The sequence below is a fragment of the Mastigoproctus giganteus genome, chromosome 1 (genome assembly GCF_048544385.1).
Source record: "Mastigoproctus giganteus isolate SK-2022 chromosome 1, ASM4854438v1, whole genome shotgun sequence".
NCBI lineage: Eukaryota > Metazoa > Arthropoda > Arachnida > Uropygi > Thelyphonidae > Mastigoproctus > Mastigoproctus giganteus.
In genome coordinates, this window is record NC_143575.1 from 235,315 (window position 1) to 260,914 (window position 25,600).

The window sequence follows — 25,600 nt, forward strand, 5'->3', positions numbered from 1 at the left end:
AATAATTTAGTAAGTATGCCTGAACAGTATCTCCCTATCCTGCGGTTTCTTAAGAGTCTACATTGACTGTTCCAAACATATCTGAAGTGCACAGTTTGTCCCTAAAAATTTTATATAACTCCCCCCCCCCCATGGTTTCTGATTTCCTAACTAAAAGCCCTCCAAATTTTACGCTTCCGTGCAGCTATATATATATTTTTTTTTTATGCAACCTGTTGACCACCTGAAGATACCAATTACGCCAGCGTTGATATTGGCATCTTGCACGATGTACAGATCGACGGAGTACTGTAAACTTACTCGACCACCAAGGAGTGAAACATCTTCTTAGCTGACTTATTCAACGCTGTAATGATACACTTTTGTACATGTTCACTGCAGATTCTTCCATCATTTGATGTTGCTTATCAGAAGGGAAATTGGCAGAAACAGAATATGTAATCAAATACTGACTAACGATGTAACAGAATACCTAATGAGATGTGGAGAATGTTGACCACGATCAGCATGCTGAGGGAAAATATCCACATGGAAGGAAATGGCACGATGGTCACCGAATGTCCAATTTTCTATTGTTTTCCAATCCCGTACTCAGTATCGTAATCCAACAGAAGCTAAAGTAATATCGATGTTGGACTCGCTCATGGGGTCCACAAAACGTAGATAACATAAATTAGTTCTTGAAGAAGAAGTCCTGGCGAAGTGAGCGACCTTGAGTCGCCCGTTGGTTTGTTCTCTACTTTACACACGCGTAATTCTTCAAATAGTCCGAAACAACCATCACCAAAATATAGCCGTTTTTAAATCCCCGCGTAGCGATTCAAATCCAATTTCTAAACTTGCTTTAGAAATGAGGTTTCAGTTTTTGAAATAGTGGGTTCTGAAACGATCGGAATTTTTTCCCGACTCATTCTCATTTGGTCGAACAGGCAAAGGAGGTCATATTTACCGTTTTCGCAGACTGGGAGCTTCTTTTAACTAAGACTGAAACCATTTAAATAATTACTTTTACTTAACACTTACTTTCATATTTAGTTAATAAAACCTCAAACAGAAAAAGGATATATATTATTTTTTATTTAGTCAACGTTTCTGCTTAACATAGATTTACCAAAAATGGGTGTAATCGAGGATAAATTTACTTAGAGCAATGTTATTTGACCACAACGTTCTAAGTTGGGATTCTCCCCATTGTGTGTGCATATCGGTGCATGTGTTATTGAAGAAACACGAAAAGGCGTGAACAGTAAATTAAACAAGAAACAAAATTCGGTCACTTGCCTTTCCTGTTGAAGCGGTAATAGTTGGTGTCGTACATCTGCCTGCACATCCCGAAGTCGGCAATCTTCACCCGCTGACAGGCATTCACGAGACAGTTCCGGGAGGCCAGATCACGGTGGATGTACTTCAGTCCTGCCAGGTAACTCAGTCCTTTGGCGATGTCAAGCCCAATCGTAGTCAGACATTTCCTGACGCTGTCGTAGCATTCCTCGCGACCAATTTTACAGCGATATCCCCGAAGAAAACTCTTCAGGTCTCCTGTAGAAGAAACCGGTGCGATTTATGAAAGATAAAGCCACAGGAGTGGGTGTCGCAAAGTCAGAGAAGGAACTGAAAAGAATCAGATTTTTAATATCATTCAAATATAATAAAATTAAACAAAATACAGTAGATTCGATATGATTTGGAATTGAATCCTTTCTAATGACGGAACACCGATTTCCACTGGTCGAAAGTGTCTTGTCTCGTGTTCGCAGTCGCGTTTCATTTATTAAACGTTAATTGCCAATTCTCCTATTTTAGGTAACCTACCGGCCCCGAGTGCCAAGCGATTTTTCCCTGCGACTTATAAAGTGATCTTTGAAAGTGATATAGTTCTATTTTTGTTGTGCGATTTTCTTCTGTTTTGTTCACTTAAAGTGGTTCTTTGCTTAAAAAATCTTACGTAAGAACCCAGAAAGGGAATCTACCTTTCTTCTTTAATATTCTTATTAAATACCAACTCACTCTACTAATCTTAATAACCGCTTGGTCACTGGTGGCACTGCTCCTGCCTCCACGTGGCGGGGCTGGTAGTCTGGGAGAAGAAAGTCCTTCTCCCAGGGCTAAAAGGAGTAAACATGGATACTAATGATTTCCCACGATTAGAGCCAAAGAGCTCGCAACATGACAACCACGAAACTGATCATGACTTCTCATTGTCGAAAAGACTAAAAAAGGATGCAAACAAGCAGGAAGCTCCAGCTTTCCTGATCATCCATTCTCTATCTTCACAACCTGTCAGCAAGCTTTCGCCTTTCATCATACAACGATGCCTTGTAAATGCAGCAGCATCTCCAAAAATGGTGAAACGTCTTCAATCTGGTGACTTGCTAATGGAGACCTCTCTTCCAAGACACTCTGACCTCCTGTTAAAACTTACATCTTTAAGTGGAATTCCAATTCAAGTCACTCCACATAACACCCTGAACTCTTCCAAGGGAGTGATCAGTGAATGGGACCTATTGAACGTTTCCGAGGAAGAAATAATTCAGGAACTAAAAGATCAAAATGTAACTCAGGCCAAGAGAATCCTGATACGAAAAGACGGCACCTTAGTCCCAACCCGTAACATAATTTTAACCTTTAGTTCGCCGAATCTACCATCCTCGGTGAAAGCGGGCTATTTAAACTGTCGTGTTCGGCCCTTTATTCCAAACCCTCTGAGATGCTACAAATGTCAGAAATTTGGCCACTCCCAGACAGCATGCCGTGGAGATGCAACATGTCCAAACTGCGGTTGCAAAACTCACACTCAATCTGAATGCAAGGCACAAACTCCGCAGTGTCCTAACTGCAAGGGCAATCATCCAGCCTACTCCAAAGATTGTGATCTTTGGAAGTTAGGAAAAAAAATACAGAAATACAAGACTGAAAATAAAGTATCTTTTCAAGAAGCTAGAAGACAAGTAAAATCAACTATTACAAAAACTACTTATGCTTCGGCTGCCCATAGTTACAAATCAGTAGCATGTCAGACAGAAGTGTCAATCTCTCCAGACAAATCGATCGCCGACTGGGCTCGATCAGTACTATCAACTCAGCCTACATCTGAATCGCAGTTAGTGGACCAGAGTAATAATACACCACTCACAATTCCAACTCAAAACCTAACCCACAATACAGTGGCAGAAAAATTGCATAAATCAGATAGTGTGGAAGTGAAACAACCAACAAGCATGGATACTGATGATATGCCCAACCAAGAAGATTTTCTTGAGTTATATGCAGATGGAGATATGGAGGATAAAAATGATTCAGGACGCCCTAATTTTCCTAGAAAAGAAAAATCTAAATCTGACCGTCACAAACAACCTACGCATAAAAAGCAGACAGATTCATCTTCCTCTTTCAAAACCAAATAATGCAACATATTATCCAATGGAACTGTAGAGGTCTTCGCAGTAACATAAACGATATACATGAAATAATTCATCACTATAAACCTCTTGCAATGTGCTTGCAAGAAACTAATTTGACATCACTGGTCTCAGTTGCAATCAAAAATTACACTGTATTCAGGCAAGACAGGGCTGTCTCCAATATCGCTCATGGCGGAGTAGCGATACTCGTGGATTCCTCCATCCCCGCCAGACGTATTCCCTTGCGAACATCCTTAGAAGCTGTTGCCACGCGTGTTGTTAGTGGTATTACTTTGACATTGGCTTCCATTTATCTTCCGCCCAATCATCAATATACTATTCAGGAACTTGAAGATCTTGTTATGCAGTTACCATCACCGTTTTGTTTACTAGGAGACTTTAATGCACATCACCCATTATGGGGTTCCCCCACCTCAGACAGACGGGGTAAGCTGATCGAAACGTTGATTGATAGGCAGAATTTAACATTACTGAATACTGGGTCTCCTACATATGTGCATCTCCCTACTGGCTCAATATCTGCTATAGATCTTTCCATATGTTCCCCAATCCTCTTTCCAAGTATAGATTGGATACCTCTGAATGATCCTTATAGTAGTGACCATTATCCATTAATCTGCAAAATTCAAACATCCTGTTCATACCCAACAGAAAGTCCAATTAAATGGAAATTTTCAAAGGCTGACTGGGCAAAATACAGATCGCACATCTCATTTGACAACGATATCATTCAGACCGATCCCATCAATAGTGTTACTGAGCACATCACGAATAAAATCCTGGCAGCTGCATCTGTCACCATACCTCAATATCAAGCAAGAAATAGACGAAAAATAAATTACTGGTGGAATGAAGATTGCAATAATGCAAAAAAAGAGAAAAACAAAGCATGGAATCTTTTCCGCAAAAATCCGACCACCCCCAATTTTATTAACTATAAACGGCTCAGAGCTAAAGCTCGATGCATCAGACGCAAAGCAAAAAAAGAAACTTGGATTAAATTCGCCTCATCAGTTAATAAAAATACCGATATCAGATTAATCTGGAGAAAAATAAAATGTTTAAACAATAAATTTCCTCCTCTGTCCACCCCGCTACTAAACTGGAATGGACAAGAACTCTCTAATCCCACAGATATATCAAATGCACTGGGAATTGTATTTTCTCTGTTGTCTTCTTGTAATGCTTATGATCAATCATTCCAAAAACGTAAAACAGTTGCAGAGAGATCCAAACTGAATTACGCTGACAATTCTGCTTTATCTTATAATCAGCCATTTACCATGTTCGAGCTACAGCAAGTTCTTACCAACTCAAGAAACAGTGCTGCTGGCCCTGATGGGTTATATTATGTAATGCTCCGAAATCTGGATCAAAGATCACTCTTTTCGCTGCTCTTATTTTATAATCGCATATTTTTTGAACATACCTTCCCCAGCTCCTGGAGTCATTCTTATGTAATACCGATTGTAAAACCCGGTAAAGATCATTCGGTTCCTCAAAATTACAGACCGATATCCCTCACCAGCTGTCTCAGCAAAACTCTTGAGAAAATGATACATCGCCGTCTCACCTGGTTCCTCGAATCTCAAAACTTGATAAGTAACAAACAATTTGGATTCCGGAAAAACCGATCTTCATTGGATCTTATGATCAAAGCCGAGACAAATATCAGAAATGCTTTCATCAAAAAGGAACATCTCGTCATGGTCTGTCTTGACGTGGAGAAAGCCTTTGACACTACGTGGCGTTTTGGAATCTTAAAGGATCTACATTCTCTTGGCCTGAGAGGTAATTTACCATATTTTATCCAAAATTTTCTTCAACGGAGATCCTTTCAAGTTCGTTATCGAGGAACCCTCTCTAAAATCTTTATCCAAGAAGAAGGAATTCCACAGGGATCTGTTCTCAGCGCTACCTTGTTTGCAATGAGAATCAATCATATAATTGAACTCATTCCGAAAACAGTGGATTCATACCTTTTCGCAGATGATCTCTCGATTTCCTGTCATTCCCAAAACATGCATTACATTGAACGCCAACTTCAAATATCAATGAATCGCATCCTGACATGGATGACACAAAATGGTTATAGACTATCCAACCAGAAATCTACTGCCATACACTTCTGCTCTAGACGCAATATGCATTCTGAACCTGAGCTGCAATTGAATAATCATCCTCTTCCCATAGCTAACTGTACTCGTCTACTAGGATTGTTCTTTGACAATAAGTTAAATTTTCAAAAGCACATTGAACATCTCCGGACTACTTGTCAAAAAAACTGAACATTCTCAGAGTCTTATCAGCCACAACATGGGGAGCAGATCGACAAAGCCTGCTACATTTATATAGATCCATAATCAGATCTCGATTGGACTACGGTGCCCCTGTCTTCGATTCTGCTGGGGAGAGCGCTTTATCTCGCCTCAATCCTATTCAACATTCAGCTCTCAGAACAGCACTAGGTGCATTCAGAACATCTCCAGTGCAAAGTTTGTATGTTGAAGCTCATGAACCTCCCCTAAATATCAGGAGAAAGATGCTGCTGCTGAATTATGCAACCAAGATCCAAAGCCAGATGACCCATCCTAATTGGCCAATACTCTACAATCCACAGTTTATGACCTACAGGAACAAACCACAGACAGTTCGGCCTGCTGGTATTAGGTTAAAACAGCTAGCAGAAGATTGGGATGTACACTTCAATAAAATTTTACGAGATCCTATAGATTCTGATCCTCCATGGTCTGTCATCACACCATCTTGTGACAATTATTTCTACCAGTGGGGTAAACACTATCAGATATTAATATCCAGCAGCTACACATAGCGCATACTCAACGTTATCCTGACTTCGCTAAAATTTATACAGATGGATCGAAGTCTGAGAGTGGATCAGGCGCAGCAGTAGTACTCCCTGATACTACCATTTCTCTATCTCTCCCAACAGAGTCCAGTAGTTACACAACTGAATTATATGCCATAAAGCTTGCTATAGAAAGTATTTTCCATGTGTCAATTCAAAAGAGCATAATTTACACAGACTCGCAGAGTTCCTTATCAGCCTTGCAAAACAACTCCCCGTCTACTCACCCTCTATTAAAGCTCATTAGAACAGAGTTGATACGTCTGAGAGAGCGCCAACAGAAGGTTATTTTCTGCTGGATACCTGGTCATACTGGAATACCAGGAAATGAAATTGCGGATGATGCTGCCAAACATCCATCCAGAGCAGCCCCAACAAATTTCTTAATACCGTTTACAGATTATAAAATGAAGATCCGAAGTATATGTAAAGATCGATGGACTCTACAATGGCAAGCACAAATTCATAATAAACTTTTTCAAATTAAACCTGTACCAAAATTATGGGCCTCTAGCCTCATTACTAACAGAAAAGAAGAAGTAATCCTAACCAGAGCCAGAATCGGTCATACTCATTTAACTCATTTGTTCCTCCTCTCAGGGAATGACCCTCCTGAGTGTAATCATTGTCATACACCACTTACAGTGAAACACATACTTCTAGAATGTACTCTGTATCATAATGCTCGACTAATGTCATTCAGTTCTCTAGCAAGCTTAAAGGTACCATTGTCACTTAGCCATATCATAGGCGAAAAATAAAACATCACAGAATTCTTCTCCTTCCTAAAACAAATAGGAATGTATAGCCGTTTCTAATTGCTTCTACATGAACCAAACAGGCAGTATGAACCACTTTTCTAAGTGCAATATGGCCTAAGTAGCCATTGCACTTAAAACCCCATAAACAACAACAACAAAATGGGTAACCTACCCTTAATACAGGTAAGATAACTTCCACGTTATATTCGCTCTAGGTGTGCAGGCAATTTGTTTCTTAAGTGCCCAATTAAGAAACTACTGATTAGCATGTTTTAAGAACACCAACTCATTTAATAACGTTAGGTTACCTAAAATGAATTGAAGGAAAAAATTCTTGGAAGTTTGTTACATAAAGATTTATTTTCGGTAATGCCAGCCTGATAATGGTTGTCAGCCATGATGAGTAGAAACTCATGAGGGAGACAAAAATATCAAAATTTTTACCTATCATTCCGATAGTACTGGAAAATTCTTAATAGCGTCCCTTTAATTGATTTTGCTCCCTTTGTCTACAACATAAGGGTTTATTACGACGCAGTTTGTACTTTCAAATTGCAGCAAATAGTCAAATGAACGTTGAAATTGTTTCCATTTCTAACGTTGCTCCATTGATTGCTAATTAATGAAAATCAATTATCAATTTGACCACAACGTTCCCAAAATAGAGAATGTATATTGGGCAGTTTTTAAAAGCTCGGAACTCTTGCATGTATTAAAATATTCAGCCCACTTTCTACGGGCTCGTAAGTTTTCTAAATTATCATCTTTCGTTTTCTCAGAAACAATTCCTTAATATTCGTAAATTTGTCGAATAATCTACTACCATCCATTTTAAATTTGACAAATGATGGATGATAATACAGTCCACTTGTAATTTTTGGATAATACAGTCCCTTTAATGCAACCAGCGCATGGCCGATAATGTTACTGCTGTGTCAGACGTCCAAGGTCAAAGTGTTAGCTTTGTCTCGCAGTCGAGATAATCTAATCAATTCCCTTAGGAGTCCCCCCACGTCAAATTCCTACTCCATTCAAGCTAAGCATTGATATACTCCTGCAAGTATCCTTAGGGAGTGTAAATACTGCAAGTGTAAACATTTCCTTTTCGCCTTAACGCGCCTCAGCTGCACGAAAGGAATGTGGCATTAAAAGTTAATCGATAGGAACTCGTGCCTCCGGGGTTCAACCGACTAAGAGCAGTTCTACAGTTTCAAGCAATAATTGCACGCCTACGACCAGCACCACTGGCACTTTCGTTTACCGTACAAGAAAACCACAATGAAGAAAACGCTTTGAAAAGCTAAACATTCGAAATTCAAATAACCTTAATAAAGAATTACTGGATCGGCTAGCGTACCCGAACCAGGGATGACCAGAGTACCAAGAGTTCGTGACCAAATACAAGTTAGAACACGGAACCAAAAGCCCCAAAAACAGGGACGTAAAAATTAAAAATTCAGAATTCATGTCACGTGTCTTAATGATATAAATAATTAAAACAAATATCGACCAAAGGGGGAAAAACTAAGAAACAAGGTACAACGTCTGGAGAAAATTAAGGTTATAATATTGCACAGAAAAGCTGGAAACAAATGGCTTGAAGATGGCGCTCGAAAAGTATTAACAGAATAGCCAACACTCTTCAGATATACGTACCTAATAATGCACCAGACTGCCCTCAACTGAAGAAACTCGGAAGTCATTCACAAAAGGGAAGGTGGCTACTAAAACGTCAAACCTTCACTTATAATGCCTACCAAGACATTACCACAAGGAAAAATAGTACATCCCGGCATCAGAAGACAACTAACGACGTTCGGTACCAAACTTCAAAAAACCAAACAATCTGAATCAAGCTGCCTGCATCAGAACACATACAACAGCACTATTTTCAAGCAACAATGAATAGTAATAACAATAACAAGAGCCACCCGCAACAGCTCTTTGATGGTGATGGCAATATTCCTAGCACGTTTTAGGGCTAACAACAAGAAAACATTACTGCAATAGAGATCCCTCCTTTTCCCCAGTAGCTGATTGTCGGCAAATCATCTATGGAACCGCTGGTAATTTAGTTCTAAAATCTTTACCTCGGAGGTTATTATCCAACACCTCAGGATGACTGAGTGGCAGAGTATGTTCTCTTTATCATTCAAAGACGCGACACAGTTCTCAAATTGCACTTTCAGGTGCTTCCAAAGATGTGCGTATTACCCCGAGGAGTTGTCCATAGTTCTCCGGAGACTTGAAAACGGCCTTCCTTAGGAAGCAAAATGCCTTCAGAAAATAGAGAAAAACTAAAGCAACAGCAGATCACATGGTAGTAGTAGTGGCATGTGATGCAAGAAAGCAAGTGTATGAGCTTATGCAGCATCAGCCAAAAAAAAAAAAAAAAAAAAAAAAAAATTACAAAACAATCCCCTCCAAATGCCTGTCCAGTTCCTCCTTAAATTTATTCAACCTATCAAACTTCCACAACGACAGATGGAAGTTTGTTCCAGCAATTAACCACTCGCTGGCTAAAGGCAAATTTCCGGACATCTATTCTACATCTGTCCTTTCTTAATTTGAATTAATGCCCCCTTAGGTTAGTAATCTGAACAAGTGGAAGAATCCCATCAGAATTGATCCTCCTCAACCCATTCAAGGCCTTCATCATCATCATCATCAGCCATTTTCAATCCACTGCAGGATGAAGGCCTCTCCAGCAACTTTCCAGGCCTTATACACCTCAATCAAATCACCTCACAGGTGCCTAGTCTCCAGCCACTGCAATTTGCAGAACTTAAGCCTGTCTTGGTAAGAGGATCCCTTCATCATCTCACCAATCTTGTTGCCCTTCTCTGTACACGCTCAAGTAAATCTACATCCTTCCTAAAATGAGGCCTCCAGACCTGTACGCAGTACTCAAGGCGTGGCCTGACCATTGCCTTATACAAAGGGACAATCACCTCTTTCTCCCTGCTAGCAAAATTCCTATATATCATTGACAAAACCCCATGACCTGCCCTGGCAGCCTGTCTGCATTGCTCAGAAAACTTCATATCTGACTGCACAATTACTCACAGGTCTTTTTCATTTTCTACCACCTTAAGTGTAATACCAAACAGTTGGTACGTTTCTCTGGGGTTACTTCTACCCATATGCAGTACTTTGCATTTGTCAAGGTTAAACTTCAGTTGCCACTTCTTAGCCCATCTGCCCAAATTATCTAGATCCTGTTGCAGTAGCACACTGCCATGACTGTCATTAACAACCCTGCCAACCTCTGTATCATCAAAGAAGAGCAGCACCCATTGATTACCACCCTCTGTCTTAGTACTAGTAACGGCCGCATGGTGCAAGAAAGCCTTATGGTGCACCAGCCAAAAAAAAAAAAAAAATCCGAATAAAACAATGATAAAAACAAAAATATATATATATATAAAATAAAATAACTAAATAATAATAAAAAAAAGGGAAATTTAACCTATCATCCTATGCGCTTCCCTTACCCGAAAGTACTATCCAGATGACCTTTGAATTTCCCCAAACTGTCGGCCTCTACCACCCACGAAGGCAACTTATTCCAGTAATTTATAACTCGCTGGCTAAAATAAAACTTCCTGCAGTCCAATCTAAACATTTCCCCCCGTAACTTGAATTTATGTCCCCTAGTTCTAGCATCATTTATAATCTTGAAAATTTTGTCCTCATTCATTTTACTGATGCCTCTCAGAGCCTTAAACACTTCAATCAAATCTCCGCTAAGGTGTCTAGTTTCCAAACTCTGCAACCCACATATTCGAAGTCTTTCTTCATAAGGACGCCCTTTTGCCGATCTCACCAGGCGAGTTACCCGTCTTTGTACCCTTTCAAGAAGCTCGATGTCTTTCTTTAGGTGCGGTCTCCATACTTGAACACAGTATTCCAAGTGTGGTCTAACATAAGCCTTATATAATGGGATTATCACGTCCCTATCACTGCTTGCAAACGTTCGATAGATCATCGATAGGACACCATGGGTCTTCCTTGCGACCTGTTCACAATGCTCAGAGAATTTCATGTCTGACCGTATCGTAACACCCAAGTCCCTTTCCTCCAGTACTGGGTTTAGTTGAACTCAACCAAGTGAATAAGTATTTTTAGGATTACTGTTTCCCAGGTGTAATACCTTACACTTTGTTGGATTAAAGCACAGCTGCCACTTTTCTGACCATTCCTGAAGTCTGTCTGGGTCTCTCTGAAGAAGCTCAGCTTGATAGTGATGATTAATTACTCTACCAATTTTAACGTCCTCCGCAAATTTAGACATCACGCCCTCTGTCCTTTCATCGATGTCGTTTATGAAAATTAAAAACAACAGTGGTCCTAATACTGATCCTTGGGGAACCCCACTTCTTACATCAACCCAATCTGAGGAATAGCCATTTATCACAACCCTCTGTCTCCTGCCCTGAAGCCATCCTTCTATCCATCTAAGGATTTTCCCAGTGATTCCAACCTGTTCCAGCTTATAAAGTTGGTTGGTTGGGTTTTATTGGCGCATTAGCGACTAAGGCTATAATGCGCCAAAACCTGGTCATAAAAAGTAAAATTTTCAGTGGCCTAATCATTTAGGTCACTAAGTCAAGGTATGAAACAAGTATAAGCTAAAAGATTAATATGAGTAAACAAGTAACTATAATAAGATTTTTCAAGATTATTTAATGAAAAAAACTTTCGAGCCTACAGACCAGTAAGGCTCCTGGGTTTAATGGAATATACCCTATAATCTTAAGAGAGGCGGCAAGCGAGTGCATTGAACCATTGAGGCTAATTATGCGAGCATCACTGGACTCTGGGGAGATTCCCTTGGATTGGAAAAGTGCAAATGTATCTCCCATACATAAGGGTGGCTCTAAAAGTGAAGTTGGAAATTATCGACCTGTCAGTCTGACTTCAGTAGTAGGGAAAATCATGGAGGCAATGATCAAGGGTGGAATTCAGGATCATTTGGATCGAATTGAAATTCTCAAGGATACTCAGCATGGTTTTGTAAAGGGAAAATCATGTTTAACAAATCTGGTTCGCTATTTCGAAAGGGTCACTCACGAGCTGGATTTAGGGAATAATTTCGACATTGTTTATTTAGATGATTTCAGCAAAGCTTTTGACTCAGTCCCACATGAGCGGTTGCTTTATAAGCTGCAACAGGTTGGAATCAATGGGAAAATCCTTAGATGGATAGAAGGATGGCTACAGGGCAGGAGGTAGAGGGTTGTGATAAATGGCTAGGCCTGACGTAGCCCAGTGGTCAGGAGCGAGAGTGCATAGCACGCGTTCCTTGAGTGGACCGGGGTTCAAACCCGTGACTACTAAATACGATAAATATTTGTATTGACGATTTATTGTAAACTCTCCTGACTTGGTTGTCGTACCGGAGTATAAACAGAAAATTTATTCCTCAGATTGGGTTGATGTAAGAAGTGGGGGTTCCCAAGGGTCAGTATTAGGACCACTGTTTTTAATCTTCATAAACGACATTGATGAAGGGATAGAGGGCATGATGTCTAAATTTGCAGATGTTAAAATTGATAGAATAGTTAATGATCACTGTCAAGCTCAGCTTCTTCAGAGAGACCTAGATAGACTTCAGGAATGGTCAGAAAAATGGCAGCTATGCTTTAATCCAAAGAAGTGCAAGGAATTACATGTGGGAAACAGTACACCCAAAATAACTTATTCACTTGGAGTTCAACTAAACCCAGTACTGGAGGAAAGGGAATTGGGTGTTACGATACGGTCAGACATGAAATTCTCTGAGCATTGTAAACAGGTTGCATGGAAGGCCCATGGTGTCCTATCGATGATCTATCGAACTTTTGCAAGTAGAGATAGGGACGTGATAATCCCATTAAATAAGGCTTATGTTAGACCACACTTGGAATACTGTGTTCAAGTATGGAGACCGCACCTGAAGAAAGACATCGAGCTTCTTGAAAGGGTGCAAAGACGGGTAACTCGCCTGGTGAGATCGGCAAAAGGGCGTCCTTATGAAGAAAGACTTCGAATATGTGGGTTGCAGAGTTTGGAAACTAGACACCTTAGAGGAGATTTGATTGAGGTGTTTAAGGTTCTGAGAGGCATCAGTAAAATGAATGAGGACAAAATTTTCAAGATTATAAATGATGCTAGAACTAGGGGACATAAATTCAAGTTACGGGGGGAAATGTTTAGATTGGACTGCAGGAAGTTTTATTTTAGCCAGCGAGTTATAAATTACTGGAAAAAGTTGCCTTCATGGGTGGTAGAGGCCGACAGTTTGGGGAAATTCAAAGGTCATCTGGATAGTACCTGTGGGTGAGGGAAGCGCATAGGATGATAGGTTTAATTTCCGTTTTTTTTTATTAATTATTATTATTTAGTTATTTTATTTTTATCATTGTTTTGTTCGGATTTTTTTTGGCTGGTGCAGCATAAGCCATAGGCTTTCTTGCACCATGCGGCCGTTACTAATACATTCAACCCTCTAACAGACCTGCCCTATCAGCAGTTACTATCTCGAGAGATCATCTCTTCACTCTAATTAACAAGATTCCCCCAATAGAGCGACTGTGGGCCTAGATGTATTTCCCAATTTCATATAACCAAGTCATGCAGCACCTACGTAATCGATTCTCTCTTGCACGTTTTTCAGAACATCCTCAAAACTCTTACAATCTCTAGTATCTGGAATAGCAAATTTGTTAAGCCAATCCAAAAAATAAAAACTGCAAAAGATTTTTTGTTTCGTCTCAGTAGCATGCGCACTACTTAAAATATTAGAAAAAGTCATCCGCACAGCAATTGTCAACCACTGCTTAAACCATAGGCCTCCCTATCTACATTCAGTGATTAGTGGAAGGGCCACTACCACCAACATTCTAGATACCCTTTCCAGGACACAAAGGGCTTTCAACTGCAAGTCGCAACTTGACATCTTGTTTATTGATATAAAAGCATCATATAATGAGATATCCATTTCTGTTCTCCTGCATATTCTGGAATCCTATTTCAATATCACCGGCAAGCTCTTGAAAGTCCTGGCATCAATCCTTCAGACCTAGACATATGCTAGTTTCACATCGACACTTCAGCAGAATTTTCACCATTTCGAGGGGTAGGTATCCCACGAGGGGGGATGGGCGTCCTCTCATCAACGCTTTTTGCGGCAGCACTGTAACCCTTTCTGTCGGTTAAGCAGCACTTCTCCTATGCCGATGATCTGTAAATATTCATCACTTCTGGAGATCCCAACTCTGCCCATTTAATCTCTGATAAAGTAATACCGAAACCTACACTTTTTTGAAGAGTATCTACATTCCATTATTTACAAATAAATAAAGACAAATCAGCGCAAGTCACTTGCACAAAAAAAAAAAAGAAAACGAAGAACCACATTCCTGCCATCATCAATGGTTCCGAAATCAGGAAGGTTCTCATCACAAAGGTCTTGGGTTAAGATGGTACCAAAACCTTAGGCCCCGGGTGCCAAGCGTTATAGTGATCAAGCGATTCTCAGTGATTTCTAGAGCGTTTTTCTCGAAGCTGCAGTTTTGTTCAGTTAAAAAAGTTTTCTTACGTTTTCATTAAATACTAGTAAACTTAGACTTACGATCTGTAAGTAAGTTTCAGAAAGGCAAATCACCTTTCTTTTTTTCATTTAAACTAATATACTAACTTTTATACCGCTTGGTCACTCTAGCGGCACTGCTCCTGCCTCCCCGTGGCGGGGCCGGTAACCTGGGAGAAGAAATCCACTCTCCCGGGGCTGAAAGGAGCAAAGATGGATAACAATACGTTCCCACCTTTAGAGCCTCCGAGCTCAAAACTAGCGACAAAACACACCGATGATGACTTCTCCCAACCCAAGAGGTTGAAAACAAATCCTCAAGAGGAGATACCAGCATTTCTCATACTGCACTCTACATCAGACCAGCCTTTGAGTAAATTGTCCCCATTCCTTGTGCAAAAATGCTTAGAGGCTGTCGCAGGTTCACCAAAATCAGTAAGGCGACTCCAGTCTGGGGATCTTCTGGTAGAGACCATGAAATCCCAGCATTCTGCAAAGCTATTAAATCTGACAACTTTCGGCGGACATCCCATAAAAGTCACTCTCCATGCCACCTTAAATTCCTCCAAGGGAGTAATTGCAGAATGGGACTTATTAACCGTATCAGAGGAGGAAATAGTCAAAGAGCTACGAGAACAAAAAGTCATCCAAGCCAGGAGAATCATGACTCGTAAAGATGGTACTCTCATTCCAACAAGGAGCATAATCCTCACTTTTAGCTCTCCCATCTTACCAACATCTGTCAAAGCAGGCTATCTCCATTGCCGTGTCCGACCCTACATCCCAAACCCAATCAGGTGCTATAAGTGCCAAAAATATGGACACTCTCAGACTGCATGTAGAGGTGAGGCAATATGTCCTAACTGTGGATCGAAAGACCACAACCAATCCGATTGCAATGCTACCACTCCTAATTGCCCAAATTGTAAAGGGAATCACCCAGCTTTCTCCAAAATATGCGAACTATGGAAGCAAGGAAAAAAAATACAGAAATATAAAGTGGAAAACAAAGTCACTTATTCAGAGGCGAGAAGAGAAATAATCAAAATGGAGCCAAAGCGTACGTATGCCACAGCTGCCAAACAGGTGCAATCAGTAAGTATCCAAACGGACGTTACAGTTCCTCCTAATACATCTATCGCGAATTGGGCACGATCCATACTCACTTCTCCCAAAGAGTGTCCTTCACAACAAACAACTGAACAAGCCAGCAATACTCCAATCTCCATTCCAGCCGATGCGTCAACAATGAAACCAAAAGCTACAGAAACCCCAATAGTGCATCCACGGATTTCAACGGAAATGGATATTGATCAGGAGAAAAATTCAGATGATGGAATTTTAGAACTCCATGCAACTGATGAGATAGACACAACACGTCCTTTCTTTCCTAAGAAAGACAAAGGAAAAATAGAGAGGTATAAACAAGCTACAACCAAAAAACTGTCAGAAGCAAAAACAACTAACAAGAACGCATAATGGAAAGAATTCTTCAGTGGAATTGTAGAGGCTTTCGTAATGTAAAAGATGACTTGCATGATCTCGTAAACCGCTATGAACCAGCATGTATATCATTACAAGAAACCTATTTAAATCCACAAGTGTGTCCTACCATTAAAAATTATACCATGTTCAGAAGAGATAGGAGTATCGACTCGCCAGCTCGTGGAGGCGTGGCAGTTCTTGTTAGAAATAATATTCCATCTAAACCTGTTGCTCTTCAGACTCCTTTTGAGGTAGTGGCAATGCGCGCAGAAATTGGCATGACTATTACAATAGCATCTATATATCTTCCCCCAAATTCCTCAATCTCCTCAGAAAATCTAGAAAATCTAATAGACCAGCTACCACCTCCTTTCTATTTACTCGGAGACTTCAATGCTCATCACTCGCTGTGGGGATCTCCAACAATCGACAAAAGAGGTAAACAAATAGAAAATCTTCTCGATGTGTGCCAACTTACCCTTTTGAATACTGGAGAGCCTACCTATATACATTTTTCAACAGGATCCATGAGTGCTATAGACCTTTCAATCTGCTCTCCCTCCATATGTACTAATACGGAGTGGTCTGTTCTTGAAAATCCACTAAATAGTGATCATCTACCAATTCTCTGCAAGCTGCAAACACGGGTAAACCCCCCTTTGCCGGGTCGCACCAAATGGAAATTTCGTAGGGCACACTGGAATGAATATGCTTCAAATGTTCAGTTAGATGATGAAATAATTCAACTTCAACCCATAGATTATGTCACACAACATATAACGAATCAAATATTACAAGCCGCCAACTCTACAATACCAAAGTCCTTGCCTGGGAAACGCAAACACAATAATTACTGGTGGAATCCGGATTGTACATACGCTAAACAGGAAAAAAATAGGGCTTGGAATTTGTTCCGCAAATTCCCCACAACCAGTAACCTAATTAGTTTTAAAAAAATGAAAGCTAAGTTCCGCCAAATAAGAAGGAAGGCAAAAAGAGAAGCATGGCTTAGCTTTTCCTCTAGTATAAACAAGGACACAGATATCAGACTCATCTGGAAGAAAATACAAACAATTGATGGCAAATATATCCAGTCCCCAGCCTCAATATTAAACTGGAAAGGAAAGGAGTTGTCCTCACCGGCAGAAATTGCAAATGCCTTAGCCGAATCATTTGCCAGTATATCAGGTGTATCCACCTACGATCCACTCTTTCAGAAAATTAAAAAATCATCAGAGCAGCATAAGATCAATTTCTCCACCAGAGTTTCACACCCGTACAACCAGCCATTTACATTAACAGAACTTTTAGGGGCGCTCAATAAAACTTCCAGTAGTGCTGCTGGTCCAGATGGGATCTACTACATCATGATAAGCCAACTAAACAACAGAACAAAAAGGGCATTGTTAAAATATTACAATCGAATATTTCTAGAAAATATTTACCCAAACTCCTGGCGTCACTCAATTATACTAGCCTTTCCAAAGCCAGGAAAGGATCGCAGCTTTCCACATAATTACAGGCCGATTTCACTGACCAGCTGCTTAGGCAAAGTCTTGGAAAAATTGGTTCACAGGCGGCTAACGTGGTTCCTGGAAACTAACAACTTGCAAAATAATAATCAGTACGGGTTTCGAAAGAACCGGTCCACGTTAGATGTAATGATAAAAGCAGAAGCAAACATCCGAAATGCCTTCATAAGGGGACAACATCTGGTCATGATCAATCTTGATATTGAGAAAGCCTTTGATAACACCTGGCGATACGGTGTACTTCAAGATCTTCATTCTTTTGGCTTGAGAGGTCATTTACCCCACTTTATAGAAAACTTCCTATGCCACAGAACATTTCAGGTTAGATACATGAACAATTTATCTAAATCATTTGTACAAGAGGAGGGTGTTCCTCAGGGGTCCATTCTTAGTCCGACGTTATTTTCAATAAGAATTACAAACATGACACAGGATGTACCTAATACAGTAGAATCATATATGTTCGCTGATGACCTCGTTGTTTCTTGTCAATCCCAAACCATGAACACCATTGAAAGACAACTCCAAATTTCCATCGCTAAAATTGAATCATGGGCATTGCGGAATGGCTATTCCCTATCAGAAAAGAAATCTAGCGCAATTCATTTTTGTAAAAAACGCAAACTTCACCCGGATCCCGAAATATTTTTAAAAAACAACCTGATTCCTGTCACTAACAATTTCCGTCTGTTGGGGTTATATTTAGATAACAAACTTAATTTTGCTTCCCATATTGCTTTCCTTCGAACTACATGTCTTAAAAAACTGAACATCCTGAGAGCAGTCTCTGCTAAGTCCTGGGGTGCTGACAGAAGCTCTCTCCTTCATCTGTATAGAGCTTTAATAAGATCACGATTAGATTATGGATCACCTGTCTATGACTCCGCTAGGAAGAGTTCACTATTACGTCTAAACACCATACAGCATAGTGCTCTTAGGACAGCTGTGGGAGCCTTCAGAACATCTCCGGTCCACAGCCTGTATATTGAGGCAAATGAACCCCCTTTGAATCTCAGGAGAAAATCCTTATTGTGTAATTATGCAGCAAAAATTAAAAGCATGCCATTCCACCCTAGCTGGCAGTACCTGTTTGATCCTCAATATGTTGAATTATATCACAGTAAGCCTAATGAAAACCGCCCCGCAGGGATTCGATTGCAAGAACTCACGATCAGTTGGGATCTTAAATTTCACAACATATTCCAAGACCTTGCTACTCCTGAAACTCCCTGGACTGAATTCTCACCTCTCTGCGACAATTCCTTTTCAAGATGGGGAAAATCCTCTGTGGCAAATATAAACTATCAACAGCTCCATAAAACTCATTTGTTGGAAAACTCAGATAAAGTACCTATCTATACTGATGGCTCCAAAACAGATGCAGCCGTTGGTGCTGCAGCAGTTTCTTCTACCTTTTCAGATGCTGTGTCTCTTCCTACGGAATGTACTATCTATACTGCAGAATTATTTGCTATTAAACTAGCTCTAGATAAAATACACAACAGCTGTATAAAGCAATCTATGATATACACAGACTCCTTAAGCGCAATCACTGCCATTCAAACTACCATGCCGCCCTCTCATCCGATTCTTAAAGAGATACGGTCCAAGTTATTTTACTGTAAAAAAGCCAACCAGAAGGTTACCTTCTGCTGGATACCTGGTCATGCAGGCATTCCAGGTAATGAACAAGCGGACGCCGCTGCTAAACACCCTGACTCAAGCACTTCCAGGCAACAAACAGTGCCCTACACCGACTACAAATCCATCATTGAAACATCATGTAGGAAGCAATGGTCTGACCTATGGAAAGCTCAAATAAATAATAAACTGTTGCAGATAAAAAAAGAGCCAAAATTGTGGACATCTAGTATCAGGAAAAGCAGGCGGCAAGAAGTAATTCTAGCAAGGCTCCGCATCGGACACTCACATCCAACTCATCTGTATTTGCTTATGGGAGAGAACCCTCCTCAGTGTTTGTTCTGCCAGTCACAGTTGACAATATATCATATTCTCATTGAATGTCCCCAACTTTCAACTACCAGAAAATCAACCTTTACCTCCCTGTCCCATTTGAAGGAACCGATAACCTTATTGCAGATTCTTGGCAATGATGCAAATTTGGAGGAACTGTTTACTTATTTGAAACAGATAAATCTCTATAATAGCCTATGATCACAATAACATGAGAAATTTGTGATAAGCAAATATCGAACAGGCACAATATGGCCCAAGAGGCCCTTGTGCCAGAAAACCCAAATACAACAACAACAACAACAACCAAAACCTTACTTTCCTCCCCCCCCCCTAACACTGCACAGACACCAGAAGCAAGTATTTCTCTGCTATATGGGCAAATCGGCAAGAGCTCACCGGCATTTTTAATGGAAGTCGTCCAGTATGCCCAGAGATGTATCGTCCCAGTCATTATGTACGCATCAGTAATTTGGTCATCTGCGCCGCCATCCTACCTGAAACGCCATCTAGGATTAGAATACTCGTACCTGCCACAGCTAAACTGGGGCCGTAAGGAAGTCCTTCACAATCTCCAAGGCGGTACTATTTGCAAACCTGAACATAACACCGTGGAAACACCTTATCGTTACAGGGAATGTTATAACCCTTTGTCATCTGTTTACACACACGTTGGATCCTCCCGACATTGACAACATTCTATGCAGCGGGAAGAGAAGGAGAGACCAAAATTACAACTTCACTTCCTAAAGACACGCGCTTCAAAAACCTAACATGTATTTCAAATCCGAGGCCCTGGCATTACTTTGTGTTATGTGTCGTAGAATCTTCTGTCGTGATTGCCAGCCACCTAAAGTTAAAAAGGTTGAAAAAACAACGGAGAAGAAAACGGACCTGCCACCTTTGCGCAAGTAACCCAAAAAGCGCGGACATCTCGAAGGAAGAGATATCCACTATCACTCTTGCAAAAGAAACCCCATCCAACCCCTCTGGCCATCTTGAGGTGCGCAGTTCAATTGAAGGTAGTATTGCGTCGTGTGCGTCGAGAACACCTGAAGATTCGAGCTTATGCTTTGGGAAAGACTGCTTTTTCGGATAGGGAGTTTGATACCGCTCCTGCCGCCCCCACGAAGAGCTTGCAGGTTAAAACCCCTGTGATAGTTTGTCAATTAAAAGCGCTTTAAGTGACAACACGTCTATACTCAATGCTCTCCCTGAAAGATTCAAGATCACTTTCGGGGAGGTTCTGTCCCCAATAATCGACTCTCTTGCCTGCCTCAATGACGAAAATAGTAAACTCAGAGCCGAAAATGCGGAAATTCTCGACCAAGTGCTCGGACTAAATGAACAACTCAGGGATCTCAAAATCTTGATAAGTGAATGCTGTTTTCCCTCTAGTCAGACCATCAGGAACCTCGGGAACACTGACAGGAAGCAGATGTTGCACTTCCAAGACTCCCAACTCAAATTGGGCGTGTCCAGCGAGGAACATCAGATCTCAGAAATCTGCAGTGCGCCTCTTATTGCTTACAGAACAACTCAACAGATCGTAGCCCCAGCCGTGATGTCGAACTCTTTAGGTACTCATCCCCCTCACACCAGTCTCCATCAGCGCGGTCCGACCTACGAGGCTGGCAGCCCTTTTATCCAGGACAAGTGTATGATTCCTGGTGAATGTAATCTGCACCGACCTTGCAGAAGACGTTAGGAGAAGCCTGGTAGCCAAGTTCTGAGCCAGACTCATCACTGTTACAACATGGAGATGAAAGAAACCCCACATCAAAACAGGGAGGAGCGGATCTACGCCCAAGCGCATGCTTTCTGTCTCTCTGGTCAATTTACTTCTCATGCACAATTTCCCAGGCATAACCCACAAATGGCTGGCACCCAAAGTGTTTTGACTGTGAAAACACAGGGTAACAGAATTCCATCCCAGGGGCCTAATAGGTCGGTTCCGACTAACCTACCTCGGTCCCTCTGTCGAGAAGACTTGAGGAGATATATAATATTTCAGCTGTCCAGACCCGAGAGAGAATTTTTGTTTTCAGACTCGGACCAGCAACAAAAGCGGAAAGTATCAGGGCACTCTTTGCCCAAGAACATGGGATCAACTTAGACACAAAGGCTATCAAAACTAGATATCCGATCTATTCTTCCTTTATCATCTCCTGCTCTGCGAATGCAAAGCATATCGTCTTGGCTGCTGGCTGGTAGGCTCCCTCATCAAACCGTTCCAACAGAGTAGCAGAGAGATCGCCTACAGCAGATCCAGTCGAGATAAACAGCCATAACTACAAAAGGATGACTTGCTACCAGGTTCACACGAAGGAGAGATTCTTTGGTTTATGCAGAATGTTCGCAGCCTGAAAAACAAGCTTCATTGTCTCCAGACTCTCCTATTGCTTAATGAGTTTGATGTCATCTGCCTTACAGAAACGTGGTTAACGCCGGATAGACAGCTTGATCTTACCCCTTTTAACCCCCCCCCCCCCTTACAAATACATAGGGAATCACAGGATTAACGGGCGGGGCTGAGGTGTTGAAATCCTGTTCAACGATCGATTCCCGTCAATAAGGACTCGTTTGAGCCAGTCAAATAACTTCGAGGCAGTCTGCACTACGCTGAGGAGTCCTCTTCACCAAATCCAATGCTGCCTGGTTTACTTTCCTCCAGACCACAATGAAGACTCTAGAGCTGAGCTGCTCATGTGGTTAGCAACCAACTTAGTGCCTAAAATTCCAACTGTTTGTAGCAGGTCATTTTAACTTGCTCCTGCCCAGGCATGGGGATGCCCTTGATGCCACTCTTCGGGCCTTTAACCTTACACGGTTAGCGACGCAACCAACTAGAGCGAGTGAAGCTCTGGACCAAATCTTCCACAACTTGCAAGACATCAAACTCCTATCTAGCAACTTACAATTCCAATCTGATCACTCGCCAATTGCATGTAAACTATCCTTACAGAGCAATTCCCTTGGGTTCCCTGACGAGTACTCCGCTGAGTTGCCTAGGATAGCCTTCTCTACTAAATATCTGAAGCCAGAGATCACTCTCCAATGCTTGATTGGGTTTGACTGGGGGGCGTCTCTATTCTGAGCCGTTGGAGGATGCCATTATGCTCTTATCCTAACAACTGAAGTTAATTGCACTACGTGGTGCAGCCAGAATCACAAAGATTCTGGCTGCACCACGTAGGTTTTAATAGAGGTTTTAACAAGGAAACTAAGACTGCTTTCATCAAGAAGCAGGAGGCCTACCAGAAATGGCAGAAAACCCAACTTCTCTTAGACCTTCCCATTTTTAAGAAAGAAACAGCATGCTTCTTGAAAAAGAAAAGGCACGTCCTTAACCAAGCTGTTCTCGATAGGTTGAAGAGTGGTAGAAGGATCCTTTCACATCATCCTCTAGCCATTGACCAAAAGCTTGTCCAGAATTGGGCAGAGTTCAGCTTACAGCAAGCAGATTTTCCTAACTGATTCCTCTCTCCCCGCACGAGGACTGGTTACCTAGGGTACACTCGACTGAAATAGAAATAACTAGAGAGACCCTAATTGATATCATTAATAAACTACCCAACAAAGCTACTGTGGGTCCCGATGGTTTCCCAATCTTTATTATCGAAATTTGCAGCCCATATATAGTCTACCTTCTACTTCACCTTTTCAGACAAATCCTGCAATCTGGAATAGTTCCTTCAATTTGGAGAACTTACCATGTTAAGCCCATTCCAAAGATCAAGGAATCCAAATCTCCTAAAGACCTGCGGCCAATCTCCATCAGTTGTTCTTTGCTCAAAATTTTTGAAAAAGTAATTCAGCCAACAATTTCCCAGTATTGCTTTGCACACAGGCCCAATTACCTGCATACCGTTCTGCACAGGAGATCGACAGCTACCAATCTTCTTGATACCGTCTTCAGAATTCAGCGCATCCTTAACACCAAATCACAGATTGGTATCGTATTCCTCGACATTAAATCGGCTTATGACAGAATACACCTCCCAGCTCTGTTTAACATTCTGAAACACTACTTCGGCCTGGCAGAAACCTTACTTCAAATTTTGAAGTCTATTTTACTTCCTAGACACCTGACTGTGACCCACAATGACTTTCGGCCCCGGGTGCCAAGCGTTATAGGGATCAAGCGATTCTCAGTGATTTCTAGAGCGTTTTTCTTGAAGCTGCAGTTTTTGTTCAGTTAAAAAAGTTTTCTTACGTTTTCATTAAATACTAGTAAACTTAGACTTACGATCTGTAAGTAAGTTTCAGAAAGGCAAATCACCTTTCTTTTTTTCATTTAAACTAATATACTAACTCTTATACCGCTTGGTCACTCTAGCGGCACTGCTCCTGCCTCCCCGTGGCGGGGCCGACCTGGGAGAAGAAATCCACTCTCCCGGGGCTGAAAGGAGCAAAGATGGATAACAATTCGTTTCCACCTTTAGAGCCTCCGAGCTCAAAACTAGCGACTAAACACACCGATGATGACTTCTCCCAACCCAAGAGGTTGAAAACAAATCCTCAAGAGGAGATACCAGCATTTCTCATACTGCACTCTACATCAGACCAGCCTTTGAGTAAATTGTCCCCATTCCTTGTGCAAAAATGCTTAGAGGCTGTCGCAGGTTCACCAAAATCAGTAAGGCGACTCCAGTCTGGGGATCTTCTGGTAGAGACCATGAAATCCCAGCATTCTGCAAAGCTATTAAATCTGACAACTTTCGGCGGACATCCAATAAAAGTCACTCCCCATGCCACCTTAAATTCCTCCAAGGGAGTAATTGCAGAATGGGACTTATTAACCGTATCAGAGGAGGAAATAGTCAAAGAGCTACGAGAACAAAGAGTCATCCAAGCCAGGAGAATCATGACCCGTAAAGATGGTACTCTCATTCCAACAAGGAGCATAATCCTCACTTTTAGCTCTCCCATCTTACCAACATCTGTCAAAGCAGGCTATCTCCATTGCCGTGTCCGACCCTACATCCCAAACCCAATCAGGTGCTATAAGTGCCAAAAATATGGACACTCTCAGACTGCATGTAGAGGTGAGGCAATATGTCCTAACTGCGGATCGAAAGACCACAATCAATCCGATTGCAATGCTACCACTCCTAATTGCCCAAATTGTAAAGGGAATCATCCAGCTTTCTCTAAAATATGCGAACAATGGAAGCAAGGGAAAAAAATACAGAAATATAAAGTGGAAAACAAAGTCACTTATTCAGAGGCGAGAAGAGAAATAATCAAAATGGAGCCAAAGCGAACGTATGCCACAGCTGCCAAACAGGTGCAATCAGTAAGTATCCAAACGGACGTTACAGTTCCTCCTAATACATCTATCGCGAATTGGGCACGATCCATACTCACTCTTCCCAAACAGTGTCCTTCACAACAAACAACTGAACAAGCCAGCAATACTCCAATCTCCATTCCAGCCGATGCGTCAACAATGAAACCAAAAGCTACAGAAACCCCAATGGTGCATCCACGGATTTCAACGGAAATGGATATTGATCAGGAGAAAAATTCAGATGATGGAATTTTAGAACTCCACGCAACTGATGAGATAGACACAACACGTCCTTTCTTTCCTAAGAAAGACAAAGTAAAAATAGAGAGGTATAAACAAGCTACAACCAAAAAACTGTCAGAAGCAAAAACAACTAACAAGAACGCATAATGGAAAGAATTCTTCAGTGGAATTGTAGAGGCTTTCGTAATGCAAAAGATGACTTGCATGATCTCGTAAACCGCTATGAACCAGCATGTATATCCCTACAAGAAACCTATTTAAATCCACAAGTGTGTCCTACCATTAAAAATTATACCATGTTCAGAAGAGATAGGAGTATCGACTCGCCAGCTCGTGGAGGCGTGGCAGTTCTTGTTAGAAATAATATTCCATCTAAACCTGTTGCTCTTCAGACTCCTTTTGAGGTAGTGGCAATGCGCGCAGAAATTGGCATGACTCTTACAATAGC

General features: G+C 41.2%; 1 protein-coding gene across 1 annotated transcript in view; it reads right to left on the reverse strand.

Moving 5' to 3' along the window:
• Positions 1 to 1,273: 1,273 nt before the first annotated feature.
• The window catches only part of LOC150090475 (uncharacterized), a 95,094-nt gene continuing 70,767 nt past the window's right edge, over positions 1,274 to 25,600 (reverse strand). Inside the window, exon 14 of the mRNA XM_090378055.1 lies at positions 1,274 to 1,539. Coding sequence (XP_090234181.1) covers positions 1,274 to 1,539 — 266 coding nt within the window. The remainder of the gene's footprint in view (positions 1,540 to 25,600) is intronic.